Source organism: Rana temporaria, chromosome 1, assembly GCF_905171775.1.
Source record: "Rana temporaria chromosome 1, aRanTem1.1, whole genome shotgun sequence".
In the NCBI taxonomy this organism is placed as follows: Eukaryota; Metazoa; Chordata; class Amphibia; order Anura; family Ranidae; genus Rana; species Rana temporaria.
In genome coordinates, this window is record NC_053489.1 from 62,828,056 (window position 1) to 62,842,483 (window position 14,428).

Genomic DNA, 14,428 nt, shown 5'->3' on the forward strand with positions numbered 1-14,428 from the left:
TGTATGCGTCGGTCGGATGCCTGTCCATCAATTAGGAACGCCCAGCCCCACCATCGTACCCGGAAGTGGCGGTGAGAACGCCTACAGCAAACGGTACTTACGGACGTTTTTTTTTTAATAAAACCAGCCGATTCTAATTGTCATTAATGTGGGAAATGCAATGTTAAAAGTTTATTTTTAGGGGAACCACCCCTTTATGTACGTAGCGCCACTATTTTTTCCTTTTTATTATTGGTTTACTGATAAGGCTTTATAATAAGCTTACTCATTGGTACAAATTAAATTGTTGAGTTTACTACCACTTTAATGTAGTTACAGGCTATTCCCAAAGATTCTCCCCTTGGTAGCTCTTTTTTGGGTTTTCTGCTCCTTTAACAGAATTTTGCACTAAAAAATAACAGCAAAATAAATCCTCTGATGATTATCTCATGCGTTTTCTACTTTGAATTATTCAAAGCTGTTAACTTTTGTAGCTGAATTATTGATAAGCTTGTTCCCTCTTTAAAAGATGTGACATTCACATTGGCAAATCCTCAGTAGTCTGGAAACTTTGAATTATAAACTCTTTAAGTCAAACTTTGGACAACAAAAAAACACAATTTAATCCAGTCATGTATTCATTAAAAAAATCATTAAAAATATTTTGTATAGAAGTTTGCATACTTGTATGTGCAAAAGTACCTTCTTGGTATTAATTAACCTGAAATAGCCTATAACGTGTCATTCACACTGGGGAGGGAGGATCAGCAAAGTGCTTATAGCGTGGACAGGACAGCAGAGCGATTGGCTCATCATTGTGCTGCTGCTCTTTTGATTTCCAATCACAACCTGCCCTGCTTAAAGGATAGCTAAACCCAAAAAACTAAAACATATTGCAGCTTGCCATTCTTTAGATGCGGTGGCTGCATTTGTTTTCTTTTTTTAAGGTTAAAAACATTTCCGCTGCACGCTCCCGATGCTCATGCAACTCTGCAAGGGGCGGGTGTATTACTGATATATCGTGTAAGAGGTAGAAGGCTACAGAAGAGGCCACATTTGAAATTGATGGGCAGAGCTGATACGTTGGGGGTGGTTTTAGCAATAAACTACACGTCTTTGTGGGGCGTGTTTAAACAAATTAGGGGCGGGTTTTGAAATGTTGATGAGCACGTCTCTTACACGATATAACAGTTAAGCCTCATACACAAGATCAGTCTATCGGTCTGATGGACCGTTGTCATAGGTTAACCAATGAAGCTAACTGATGGTCCGTCGCGCCTACACACCATCGGTTAAAAAAACTATCGTGTCAGAACGCGGTGACGTAAAACACAACGACGTGCTGAAAAAAACGAAGTTCAATGCTTCCAAGCATGCGTCGACTTGATTCTGAGCATGCGTGGATTTTTAACCAATCCATCGGTTACATTTTAAAGCAAGTTGGCTTTTTTTTAACCTATGGGGTCCACACACGATCGGTTTTGACCGATGAAAACGGTCCTTCAGAACCTTGTCCTCTGGTTAACCGATCGTGTGTACGAGGCTTAATACACCCGCCCCTTGTAGAGTTGCACGAGTATCGGGAGAGTGCGGCGGTGTCTGGCACAATGTCGTGGTCATTTCGCAGGAGCTGTGTACAGCTGACTCACAGCTGTTCATCTTCGTCGATTTTCGGCAGCTCCATTGTGGGGGACCTTATTCGTCAGGACTACAGCACTGCGCTCCAGGTCTACTGCTCTGCGTGTCCACTAAGACACGGAGTTGGGACTTCACCCCACCCCCTCTCTCTCCTCATTGGCTGTCTGGCTGTGATTGACAATGGCTCCCATTGCTGTCTCAGCCAATGAGGAGGGAGAGTCCCCGAGAGCCGATGCTCTCGTGCATCGAGAGGGTGCTGGGAGGGGGATGCTGCACACAGAAGATTTTTTTACCTTCATGCATTTTAAACCTTCAGGGGCAGATCCACAAAGATCTGCCCCGGTGCATCGTATCTGCGATACGCTACGCCGCCGTACCTTACCTGGCTTTGGTTCGAATCCATAAAGATTTAGCGCTGTAAGTTAGGGCGGCGTAGTGTATCTCAAGCGGCGTAACGGCGCGGAATTCAAATTAGGCGGGTAGGGGGCGTGTTTCATTTAAATGAAGCGCGTCCCCGCACAGAACGAACTGCGCATGCGCCATCCCTAAATTTCCCGCCGTGCATTGCGTGAAATGACGTCGCAAAGACGTCATTGGTTTTGACCTGGACGTAAATTATGTCCATCCCGATTCACGAACGGCTCACGCAAAAAAAAAAAATTGAAACTATACGCGGGAACGACGGCCATACTTAACATTGAGTACGCCACGAAATAACAGCTTTAACTTTACGCCGAAAAAAGCCGACTAGAGACGACGCAAAGGAATGCGCCGGCCGCTCGTACGTTCGTGGATCATCGGAAATAGCTAATTTGCATACTCAACGCAGAAAACGAAGGGAACGCCACCCAGCGGACGCCGAAGAATTGCATCTTAGATCCGAAGGCGTGCGAAGGCGTACGCCTGTCGGATCTAACCCAGATGTCGTCGTATCTTGTTTTGAGGATTCAAAACAACGATATGACGCGGGAAATTTGAAAGTACGCCGGCGTATCAGTAGATAGGCAGGCGTACTCTCTCTGTGGATCTGCCCCTCAGTCTTTAGAACCACTTTAGGTGAGAATCTTTCTGTGTGCAGGAACTGAAGCCATCTAAAACAGTAGAGAAAGGGCCCCGTCATGAAGCAATAACCACACAAATGTCATAACTGCACAAGGAGAGATTCTTCCCAATGTAAACACGAATATAATTATAGTCAGTGGGAACCTGGTTTAAAAATAGTCGCATTATTAAAACTCGCCAAATAGCACGTGATGCAAATATAGCATATCATGTGGCATCAGCTGTGTTGTCATGTAAGACAAAGTAGTGCGTGTGTGAACAGGTGTGAGCGAAGGTTAAATACCGCTTACAAAGTGCTCTTTATTAGGAGATATGGATTTGCCAATTGCCACTGATTCTTCCCTTTACTGATCAAATCTATTACTGGTGAGACACGTACCTTCTTCTTGTCTTCATCTTCCCTTTTCTTTATGTTATAGATGACCTGGAAGAGATCTTTGAGATCCACCACTAGAGGTTCAGCCTGAAGCAAAACATAGACAAGTTCTAATTAGAATATAAAATGGCAAATTATATGCCTGGGATGGGCAGGATATTTATATACATACACACAGTTGGCATTTAGAATTTCTGGTAGTTTTTTGTTAACAAAATGTAAAAAAGTAATTCATGTTTTTTTGGAAATAACATTTTCATGTGTTGTACTAGGAACATTGGGGTAGATTCAGTAAGCAATTGCATCTGTGTAACCATAGTTACGCAGCGCAATTGCTTAGTTGTGCCGGCGTATCGACTGCTCCTGATTCAGGAAGCTCGATACGCCGACTGCAGCCTAAGATATGACTAGCATAAGGCTCTAATGCCGTCGTATCGTAGGCTGCATTCTTACGATGGCCGCTAGGTGGCATTACCGTAAATTGCATACTAACGCCGATTCACAACCCTACGCGCGCCCTGCGTACGCATTTTACATCGTTTGCGTTCGTCGGGTTCCGCATAAGACTGCTCCTGCTATTAGCAGGGGCAGCCAATGCTAAGTATACCCGTCGTTCCCACGTCATGATTTTAAAAAATTACGTCGTTTGCGTAAGTGAATTTGTGAATGACGCTGGACGCCATTTACGTTCACGTTAAAGCAAATGACGTCCTTGCGACGTCATTTGCCGCAATGCACGTCGGGAAAGTTTCCCGACGGAGCATGCGCACTACATTCGGCGCGGGAACGTGCCTAATTTAAATGATCCACGCCCCCTACGGGATCATTTAAATTACGCGCCCTTACGCCGGGCAGTTTTAAGGAGCGCCTGCGCAAATTACGTAGCTACTGCTTCATGAATGAAGCGTAGCGCAGGTAATTTACGGAGGCGCAGTTTTACAACGGTACGCTGCGCCTCCGTAAGAGGGCGCAATTCGTAGCTGAATCTACCCCATTATTTTTCATTATACAGTGGAACCTCGATCAAAAAACAAAAAAGGGGAAAGGGAGGAGCACTCACATTTGCCACATCCGTGAATTTAGAAGACAAAAAAAAGGGGCAATTACTCAAAGAAACGGCAATTGATGGTCGGATTTTGGAGGCAAGACGGGAATATATAAAAAATATAAATTTTATTACAAAATAGGACATTTAACAAACAATAGAGATAATAAAACCATATAAGATATATAGTATAAATGGACAAAAATCCTATGTACATCGTCAAATGTCCATTTATACTATATATCTTATATGGTTTTATTATCTCTATTGTTCGTTAAATGTCCTATTTTGTAATAAAACTGTGGAACCTCAGATTACGAGCATAATCCGTTCCAGGAGAATGCTCGGAATCCAAAGCACTCGTATATCAAAGTGAGTTTCCCCATAGAACTCAATGGAAACGAAAATAATTTGTTCTGCATTGACTTCAATTGCATTCAATACCGCATGTGGCCAGAGGTGGGTGGGAGGGCGCCGGAGAGCCTCGGAAACACCCGGAGAGGCCCGAGCACAGCTCGGCTGAACTCGAAAAACCTTGGAAAGGCTCGGTAATGGCCTATTTCCGAGGTTTTCCAAACATTTCCACTCAGCTCTGCTTGGCTATGGCTCCCCCCCCCCAAACCTCAGGCAAAAAGTGGTACTGCACACCACTTTGGCTTGAATTCTGCTTATTTTGCAAGACATCCCTCGTAAACCAAGTCAGGATTTTTCAAAATACAGTGCTCGCATTGCGAAACGCTCATTAACTGTGTAACCTTTGCTATTATAAAACAATAACTGGTCAAAATGGGTAAAAGTGTATTTTTCCATTCCATTTCAGCCCACTCCATCCCTCCTCCTCCATGCCAATAACCAGTAAAACAAAATGGGGCTGGGATATTACATCTTGATTGATGGAGGCTTCACCTCCTTCTTATTCTAAGACACAAGCTGGAGAGGTGTGACTGGCAGAAATTTGCCTATACCATGTTATTGGCCAAAAAATAATAAAGATTTGATTTCGAATATACACTATATTGTCAAAAGTATTGGGACACCTGCCTGTACACGCACATGAACTTTAATGGCATCCCAGTCTTAGTCTGTAGGGTTTAATATTGAGCTGGTCCACCCTTTGCAGCTATAACAGCTTCAACTCTTCTGGGAAGGCTGTCCACAAGGTTTAGGAGTGTGTCTATGGAAATGTTTGACCAGATGTGCATTTGTGAGATCGCAGTCTCCGCTCTAATTTATCCCAAATGTGTTCTATCAGGTTTAGGTCAGGCCAGTCAAGTTTCTCCATACCAAACTCACTAATCCATGTTTTTTTTGTGCCTTGCTTTTGTTCACTGGTGCACAGTCATGTTGGAACAGGAAGGGGCCATCCCCAAACTGTTCCCACAAAGTTGGGAGCATGAAATTGTCCAAAATGTTTTGATATGCTGATGTGTTAAGAGTTCCCTTCATCAGAACTAAGGGGCCAAGCCCAACCCCTGAAGAACAACCCCACACCATAATCCCCCCCCCCCCAACACCGAGTGATTTGGACCAGTGCACAAAGCAAGGTCTATAGAGACATGGATGAGTGAGTTTGGGGTTGGGGAACAGGACTGGCTTGTGCAGAGCCCTGCTCTCAACACAGTAGAACACCTTTGGGATGAATTTGAGTGGAGACTGTAATCAGTGTGTGTGTATAAAAGGTCAGTAAGCAAAATAATTGTCAAAGGATCTGCAGGGAAAGGGTAGTTGAACTGTATAAAACAGGAAAGGGATATACAAATATATCCAAGATATTGAGAATGCCAATCAGCAGTGTTTCCAAGAAGTGGAAAATGAGGGGTTTTCTGTTGAAACCAAACCACGGTCAGGTAGACCAACTAAAATGTCAGCCACAACTGCCAGGAAAATTGTTTGGGATGTTTGGGATGCAGAGAAAAACCCACAATTAACTTCAGGTGAAATACAGGACTCTCTGAAAACATGTGGTGTGACTGTTTCAAGATGCACAATAAGGAGGAACTTGAAGAAAGATGGGCTGCATGGTCGAGTCGCCAGGTGAAAGCCATTACTACACAAATGACACAAAGTATCCGGCTTACAATAAGCCAAACAGCACACAGACAAACCACCTGGCACAAAGTCATTTGGAGCAATGAGACCAAAATTCAGCTTTTTGACCAAAACCATAAACGCTACATTTGAAGCGGAGTCAACAAGGCCTATGATGAAAGGTAAACCATTCCTACTGTGAAACACGGAGGTGGATCGCTGAAGTTTTGGGGGATGTGTGAGCTACAAAGGCACAGGAAATGTGGCCAAAATTGTTGGCAAGATGAATGCAGTATGGTATCAAAAAATACTGGAGGAACATTTCATTCATCAGCCAGGAAGCTGCGCATGGGACGTACTTGGACATTCCAACATGACAATGATCCAAAACACAAGGAGAGTTGACCTGTCATTGGCTACAGAAGAATAAAGTGAAGGTTCTGGAGTTGCCATCTCAGTCTCCTGGCCTCAATATCATTGAGCCACACTGGGGAGATCGCAAACATGCAGTTCATGTAAGACAGTCCAAGAATTTACAGAAATGTGAGGTTTTTTTTTAAAAGAGGAATGGAATGGGCAGCTTTACCATCTGAGGCCTCGTACACACGACCGAGAAACTCGTCATAATTGAAACATCGTTTTCCTCGACGAGTTCCTTGTTAGGCTTGTCGAGAAACTTGACAACCTTGCTTTGCGTACACACTGTCAAGACAAAATCTCCTCGTTCTCAAACGCGGTGACGTACAACACATACAATGGCAGGGGAAGTTCGATTCTACTGGCACAACCCTTGGGGCTGCTTTTACTAATCTCATGTTACTGCATGTTAAGTAAAAGTTTGGTAAGAGACGATTTGCACTTTTCAGACTGTTACAGCTTGACAAATGTGCTATCTCCATTACAAACGCTACTTTTACCGAAGGTGCGCTCCCGTCTCATATATTATTCTGAGCATGTGCGGATTTCTTAGCATACACACGAACGTGTTTCTCGTCGAAAACCAGCCCAACGAGGAACACGACGAGGAAATTGAGACTCCCGTCGAGGAAAATGAGAACTTGTTCTTTTTTTTTCACGTCGAGTTCCTCGACAGATTCCTCGATGGAAAACATACACACGACCATTTTCCTCGGCAAAAAAGCTCTGCCACCAAGTTTCTTGATGGATTCTGTCGAGGAAAAAGGTTGTGTGTACGAGGCCTTAGAAGATAAAGAGCCTCATCCACAAATACCACAAAAGACTTCAAGCTGTCATTTATGTTAAAGGGGGCAATACATGGTACTAAGAACTAGGGTATGTAAACTTTTGATCAGTAAACTAAGTTGATTGATAATAAATGGCTTCAGCCAAACACTAATAACAAGTGAAAAAAATATACAAAAACATTTGGAAAAAGGCTTGGACTAATAAATATATAAAAGTTGCCTGATTGCATACAAATTGAAACTCTTAAGGTTTGACCTCATATTAGATGGTTTTGGTCAATCTGAAGAGAAAAACCTGCAGAAAAACTGATAGTGTGTATGGGGCTAAGTGGATGTAAAGCCACTCTCATAATTTCTAAACTACTGTCATAGTGCTGATCTATAAGGATATAGATGCCTCTTGCATGTATCCTCACCTGTCAAATGTCTCCCCTCTGTCTGTTATGAGACCCGAAAACTGCAGATTCTGTGGGTGGGTCTGTTGTCTGGAGCTCGGTGGGTGGAGTCATGATGTCAGTAGACTCCCCGCCCACCTCTACACTCCCCTTGTCAACATGCATTACTGATAGGATACCTCGGTAGAGGGTGAAAATACAATCAGGGTAGGAATGGGGCTAGAGGTCCCCAAAACTTTTCCTAGAGAGCCTCGATGTATGGCAGTAGAATTAATAGTGAGACTGTGTATACTAGTTCAGCAACTTAATTGTGAAGAAGAATCCAGGTATCAACGGAGCCGCCGCCACTATAGTAATGATAGCCAGTGCGTGTATAAGTGAAAGAAAAGGTTTTGTGTTATCATTCATATTCTCTAAAAAAATGGGTAAGAAATCATAAATTATGTAAACTTATGAGCACAACTGTATATGAATGGTTATTATTGGAAATCATAGAGAACGACTTGTCAAGCGATTTTGCAGTAGCAAGTCACAGGACAAGTCGCACAAGAGTGAAGGGGACCCTAAAGAGACAAAAAAAAGTGTGACTTCAACTGTACTTTAAACTAGCATCAAACAAAAAATATATAATAATAAGCAGCAAAAGGAAATATATCTGCTAAAGTTACCATAGGAAAAAATTCCAAAGGCCTATTTATGTAGTAGTGTTGCCATTTTGAAGTGTGATATAATCTGAAAAAAAATTCTAACTAATTCATACACAAGAATACACTTTATTGCATTTATCCTAACAAAGCAACAGTATTGTTTTACAGCTCAGCTAAATTCCATCATCTTTCCATTGCAATTAAACTCCATGCAATCATACCTGCTGTGATGTTTTGATGGCAAAAAACTGATGTTGTCCTTCAGCACCACAAACATATCCAAAAGCTCGATTGTCTGTCACATCTCGGGCAATGAAGGAAATCTTGTTAACTGGGTGTTCATGCTCGATTACCTACAATGGGATTTAAAACAAACATTTAAAACACGGCTAATTATTTTTCTTGCAAATTTTACAACCTGTTTGTTAGGTGAATGGCAAAAGTCAAAACATAAAGCTGGAAGTGGTACTAAAATCCTACAATGAGAATGTTCCAGGCCATAATGAACAATTTGGCTTAACCACCCAATACAGAGCAGTGTTACAGTCCAGAAGGATCTGTTTCAAACAACGGCCCTTTGTAAGTCAAAGAAGTATACCTGTGCCCAGGCTACATTTTATGACCAAGCACTAAAAGCACTTTAAAGGGGTTGTAAAGCTTCGTGTTTTCTCACCTTTATGCATTCTATGCAAAACACCTTGTAGTCACCGGCTCCCCCGATCCCACATTTTACTTACCTGAGCCCCAAATCTCAGTGGGCGCGATCCCGCGATGCTTTCCCCCAGCTCCTGTCAGGTCTTCATTGAATGATTGATAGCAGCGCAGCCATTGGCTCCCGCTGCTGTCGATCAAATCAATGACGCTGTGCACCAGGGGCGGGGGCGAGTCATAAACTTGGCAGCTGTGGCTGTCGAGTGTATCACACGGGAGCGTGCCCGCAAGGTAACCCCCTCCTGGAGAGAGCTTCCCAGAGGGGGTTTGCTCTTGCGGGGAGGAGAGCCGCCGAGAGACCCCAGAAGAGGACGTTCGGGACCACTCGGTGCAAACAGTGGAGGTAAGTATGACATGTTTGTTTTAAAAAATAAATAAAAAACAAACCTTTAGTATACCTTTAAAGGACCCACATATAAGCAAATCTGGTACCATGCAACACAAGTCCTGTGGAGGATGAATATAAATATTGCTGCATTGTACCAAGAACAAATTAATTCCATAGCTTGAAATATCATTCCAAGATATACACTCTCAGGGCCAGATCCACAGCCCCGCAGCGCAACGTAACTTAACAGATTTAAGTTACACTGCCGCAAATTTCCTAAGTTAGATATCGATCCACAACACACTTACCTGGAAATTTGCGGCGGTGTAACTCAAATCCGTCCGGCGCAAGGCGTTCCTAATCTAATGGGGCGAGTCCCATTTAAATTAGGCGCGCTCCCGCGCCGGACGTACTGCGCATGCTTGTGACGCAAATTTCCCGACGTTCTTTTACGCGACGTCATTTTTTGATCGGCGCGTAGCGTATTTCCGTATTCCCGTACGGCTTACGCAATCGACGTAAAATTAAAAAATTTGATGCGGGAAGGACGGCCATACTTTACACAGTACGCCTGCTGTGTAAAAGTAGGGCTGCTTTACAAAAGTGTAACTAAGCGACGGGAAACTAACGTTGCGGCGACGTAGCGAACGCGAAAAAGGGGTGGTTGGGATTGATGGTGGGGGGGGGGGGGGGGGGGGGAGAGTCAGGGACAGGATGTGAAAGGTAAGGATTAGGTAGAGACCTGGCAACCCTTAGACCTGTAAAATTGGAAAGAAACTGTGCTAAATACTAAACAAAAAGGAAGGAAGGAAAGAAAAAGGACTGCAACGTAGTCACAGTCTAATCAATCCGAGAGCTGCGATTAGCTTGTAAACAATAGATACAAAAAAAATGTGAGAAAAATATAAATCGCGCTACCTCTAAACCATGTGAAACAAGTGTTTGAATCATAAAAAGTACAAAATTATATAAGTGATATATGATGGTATGTATAAATCACTAATATACCAAAAGCAAGGAGGTTAATGGCCACTAGAGGGCACTATATAGCACTCTCAGGCCCCTCAGTATCAGTGAAACAGTGGTGATATTGATAATAAACATCAAAAAAGAATTACATCAAAATTATGCATTTAGAAAAGATATTAACCACAAAAAATAAAATAAATATTATAGCAATAAAGTCCATAAATGTTTAACACATGAGATGCCAAAACCCGTGCTCTGTACCAAATTCCAAAATCAGTTGAAAACGTGTCCAAAGAAAAAAGTGACGTATCCTCCACCAAACTATGGATTGGCTCCTTACCAAATCGCCATGATCGCTTATGACAGGGGATCATAAACAGCATATAATAGGTAGTCACTCCCAATCTCGCAGTTCAGACAGATCCTTAACGTTGGGTCTCATCCCCAAGTGATTAAACTTCACCAACATCAATGCCCACCCTGATAAGCAGACACAGAACTCGCTCCTGAGAATACCGGAACTTCCGCTTTCAATATCACTTGCATGAGAATACTTCCGCTCTGCGTCCAAAAACCAATCAGCAGCTGAGTTGGCGTCTCTGAGTATATATCACTTATATAATTTTGTACTTTTTATGATTCAAACACTTTTTTCACATGGTTTAGAGGTAGCGCAACCCTTAGACCTATCTGGGAGAAAGATTAGCTGTTTTTTTTGTATTTAGATGGGGGGAGCCTCCACCTCTCATGACGTCTCCTTCCACCTCTTTGGGGAGTAAATATGATCCATAAACATAGGATATACACCTTTATTATATGTTTATAATAGTGTGTATGTATCGTTGTGTATAAGGTTAAAAAAGAAAAAAAAAAACTCTTGCTTGCTTATTTTATAAATGTGGTCTTGGTTTTTATTGTGATGTATTGTATTTGTAAATCTTTTTTATAAAAATGAATAAAAATTATTTAAACTGAAACATCATTCCATGTAGCGTGGTTTAAGTTAAACCTTCCTCATACCAGTGCTGATTGAAATTCACATATAGGGGTTGATTTACTAAAGGCAAATGAACTGTTCACTTTTGAAAGTGCAGTTGCACTCTGCAAGGGCAGTTGCTCCAGAGCTTAGTAAATGATGGAGCTCTGCGGACTTCCATCATCCAATCATGTGCAAGGAAAATTGCAAAAACAGCATTTTTGCTGACACGTCATTGAATGATGGAAGTCAGCAGAGCTCTCCATTATTTACTAAGCTCTGGAGCAACTGCCCTTGCAGAGTGCAACTGCACTTTCAAAAGTGCACAGTCCATTTGCCTTTAGTAAATCAACCCCATAGGGTTGTTGTTGCATATAGGATGTGGTAATTGCCTTGAGCTTAAGTCCACCTTGATATCTCAAAGTGCCTCTTAGCCACATAGGCACATCATTGAAACCAGGTTTTTTTTTCAGCTGGAACTTGGTGGAACTCAGTTCCACCACCTCTGGCTCAGGCCCTCTGCTCCCTGCTGACCACTATTACTTGAAAACACAAAAGTCTGGCTTCTATGCTTACAAGTGACAACTTGTTCCCCAACAGCTCCCACATATCAGATCTCCTGAGTGGCTCCCACTGAGTGAAGGATGGGGACAAGGGAGATGCAGGTACACGGGGTGCAGTGCAAATGCCAACATCACCACTGGATTATCTCCCCGCTAGTGAGAGAGGTGGAGCCAACTACAGTATGCGGGGAGGTACTAGAGCTGGCTGGGTGCTTCATCTTAATACGGCAACAAAAATAAGACATGTGGAAGATGGTGGAGCTTTTAAGGAGATTGGGGGGGGGGGGTGTGCAGTAGAGCGGGGTTGTATGCAGAGGTCAGAGCAGAAGAGCGGTAAACGTGAGATGCAGAGGCCACCTCATCGGTGCCAATCAGTGCTGCCTTATCAGTGCCCGTCAGTGCAGTACCATCAGTGCCCATCAGTGAAGGAGAAAACGTACTTATTTACAATGTTTTATAACAGAAACAAAAAAAATACTTATTTTTTCTAAATTTTCGGTCATTTTTTATTTTTTTTTGCAGAAAATAAATATCCCAGAGGTGATCAAATACCACCAAAAGAAAGCTCTATTTGTGGGTACAAAATGATAAAAATTTAGTTTGAGTACAGTGTAACATGACCGCGCAAATGCCATTCAAAGTGCAACAGCGCTGAAAGCTAAAAATAGGTCTGGGCGGGTAGGTGTATACGTGCCCAGTATGGAAGTGGTTAAAGAAAAAGTGTGTTTCCTGCCATTGCTTGACCCCAAAACTCTATAAAGACTTTATTCAAAGGCAGAAGACAAACTATATCACTGCCGGGAATGCACCTTTAATTTCCATGGTTTAAATTGTCTTTTAAGTTGTCACAGCAAATGATCAAGCCCCACTGACAGTAGTCAAGTTTGTCCCAGCCCCTGTCACTTTTGCTTGGCCTGCATATAAATATGAAGAAAAATAAGAAATAAATGTTACTTGAAATACCAACAGGAATTAATACAATGAATACCCATCATTACATGTATTAAATGCATGTAGCTATCAAAACACAACAGCAGACCTTTAGGACTTTAATAAAACATGGCTCCCGATCATGAATATAAATTAAACTAATTTTTTTTCTCTCCATATGACATTAAAGCTGTGAATGACGCGTAGAATAAAGCTATGCTGGGATGAGAAATCTGTTACAGTGCAGGTTATTCCATCCGTCTTGCCTGTCATATCAGCTCTGCTTATTGAAAACATCATTTTCTCTGAACGCTCATCAATAAATAAAGCAGCTGGTTACACCATGTGCAATATACACTACAGGAGACCTTCACATGACCTTTATCAATGACTCTTGCTTTGCTTGCATGACTGACTGATGTGAGCTGTAAATAGCAAACAACACTAATAAATATGGAACTACGTGGTCCACATTTTCTGCAACAAAGATTTTAATGTTGCTTATTATATTCTAGGTTGAAAAAAAAAAAAGACTGTATTAAAATCTGTTTCCGTCAATCAAACTATACAGTGTTTGCTGTTAGGGCATAGTCCGTCCTATACCATCCTGCAATGCAGAGATGGAGATCCTGAGCTGTGCAGGACCTGCTACAAAAATTCCTTCCCTCCATCATACTCTTCACACCAAGCGAAGGGTCAGATCATGTGCGGACTTCTGAAATGTGAGAGAACAACAGTAGTCATAAACATGAAATCCTATAAAAGTTTTTAGTATTTGACAGGGAAGGGGTTGCCGCCTCTTGGGCTATTATGCTGCATTCACACCTGAAAGCGGCGTATTGTACCGCGATTTGTCGCGACAAATTGCGGTGCTTTGTCCCGCGATTTGCCGCGACTTTTTTTACCGCGGTTTTCGCTGGAGGGGTGATTTACACATTGTCGGCTATGGCCGAACGCCAAAGCCGCCTGAAAAAAAGGGTCAGGGACTTGTTTTGAGCTTCAGGCGTACGGCGCTTCGGCGTTCGGCGTGGAGATGTGAACCATCTCCATAGCCGACAATGTTAAATCACCCCTCCAGCGTATTTCAGGCTGCAATAGCAGCGGGCGTCGGGCGTAAAAACGCCTAGGTGTGAATGGAGCCTTATTGCCATTTTTGTTGCCTTTGAGATTTAGGGAGGGGGCAAAATCTTAAAACATGGGTGAAATGATTGTAATAATATATATGAATTATATCGCCATGTGAAATGTATTTTGCCTAGCTTAACTGTATATTCCCTCTTTTATTTAATCTATATGTATCTGTATGGTATGTTTGTATAGCAACACATCCCCCATTATGTTGTTGGTCAAGCCTGGAATCCTGTTTTTAACTTCAGGTAACACTTTATGACCAGGTATCTATCTTCTGTTAACCACTTAACCCCGGACCATATTGCTGGTCAAAGACCAGAGTACTTTTTGCGATTCGGCACTGCGACGCTTTAACTGACAATTGCGCGGTCGTGCGACGTGGCTCCCACAAATAGAGCTTTCTTTTGGTGGTATTTGATCACCTCTGCGGTTTTTAGTTTTTGCG

General features: G+C 42.5%; 1 protein-coding gene across 3 annotated transcripts in view; it reads right to left on the reverse strand.

The window, feature by feature from the left end:
• The window catches only part of DAB2 (DAB adaptor protein 2), a 267,105-nt gene that overhangs the window by 118,531 nt on the left and 134,146 nt on the right, over positions 1-14,428 (reverse strand). For all 3 annotated transcript variants that reach the window (XR_005747128.1, XM_040338682.1, XM_040338692.1), the window contains exons 5-6: positions 8,597-8,728; positions 3,059-3,142 (exon numbers count right to left, since the gene is read on the reverse strand). Coding sequence is in view for 2 of the 3 variants with exons in the window: in XM_040338682.1 (XP_040194616.1) it covers positions 3,059-3,142; positions 8,597-8,728 (216 nt within the window). In the remaining variant the exon portion in view is untranslated. The remainder of the gene's footprint in view (positions 1-3,058; positions 3,143-8,596; positions 8,729-14,428) is intronic.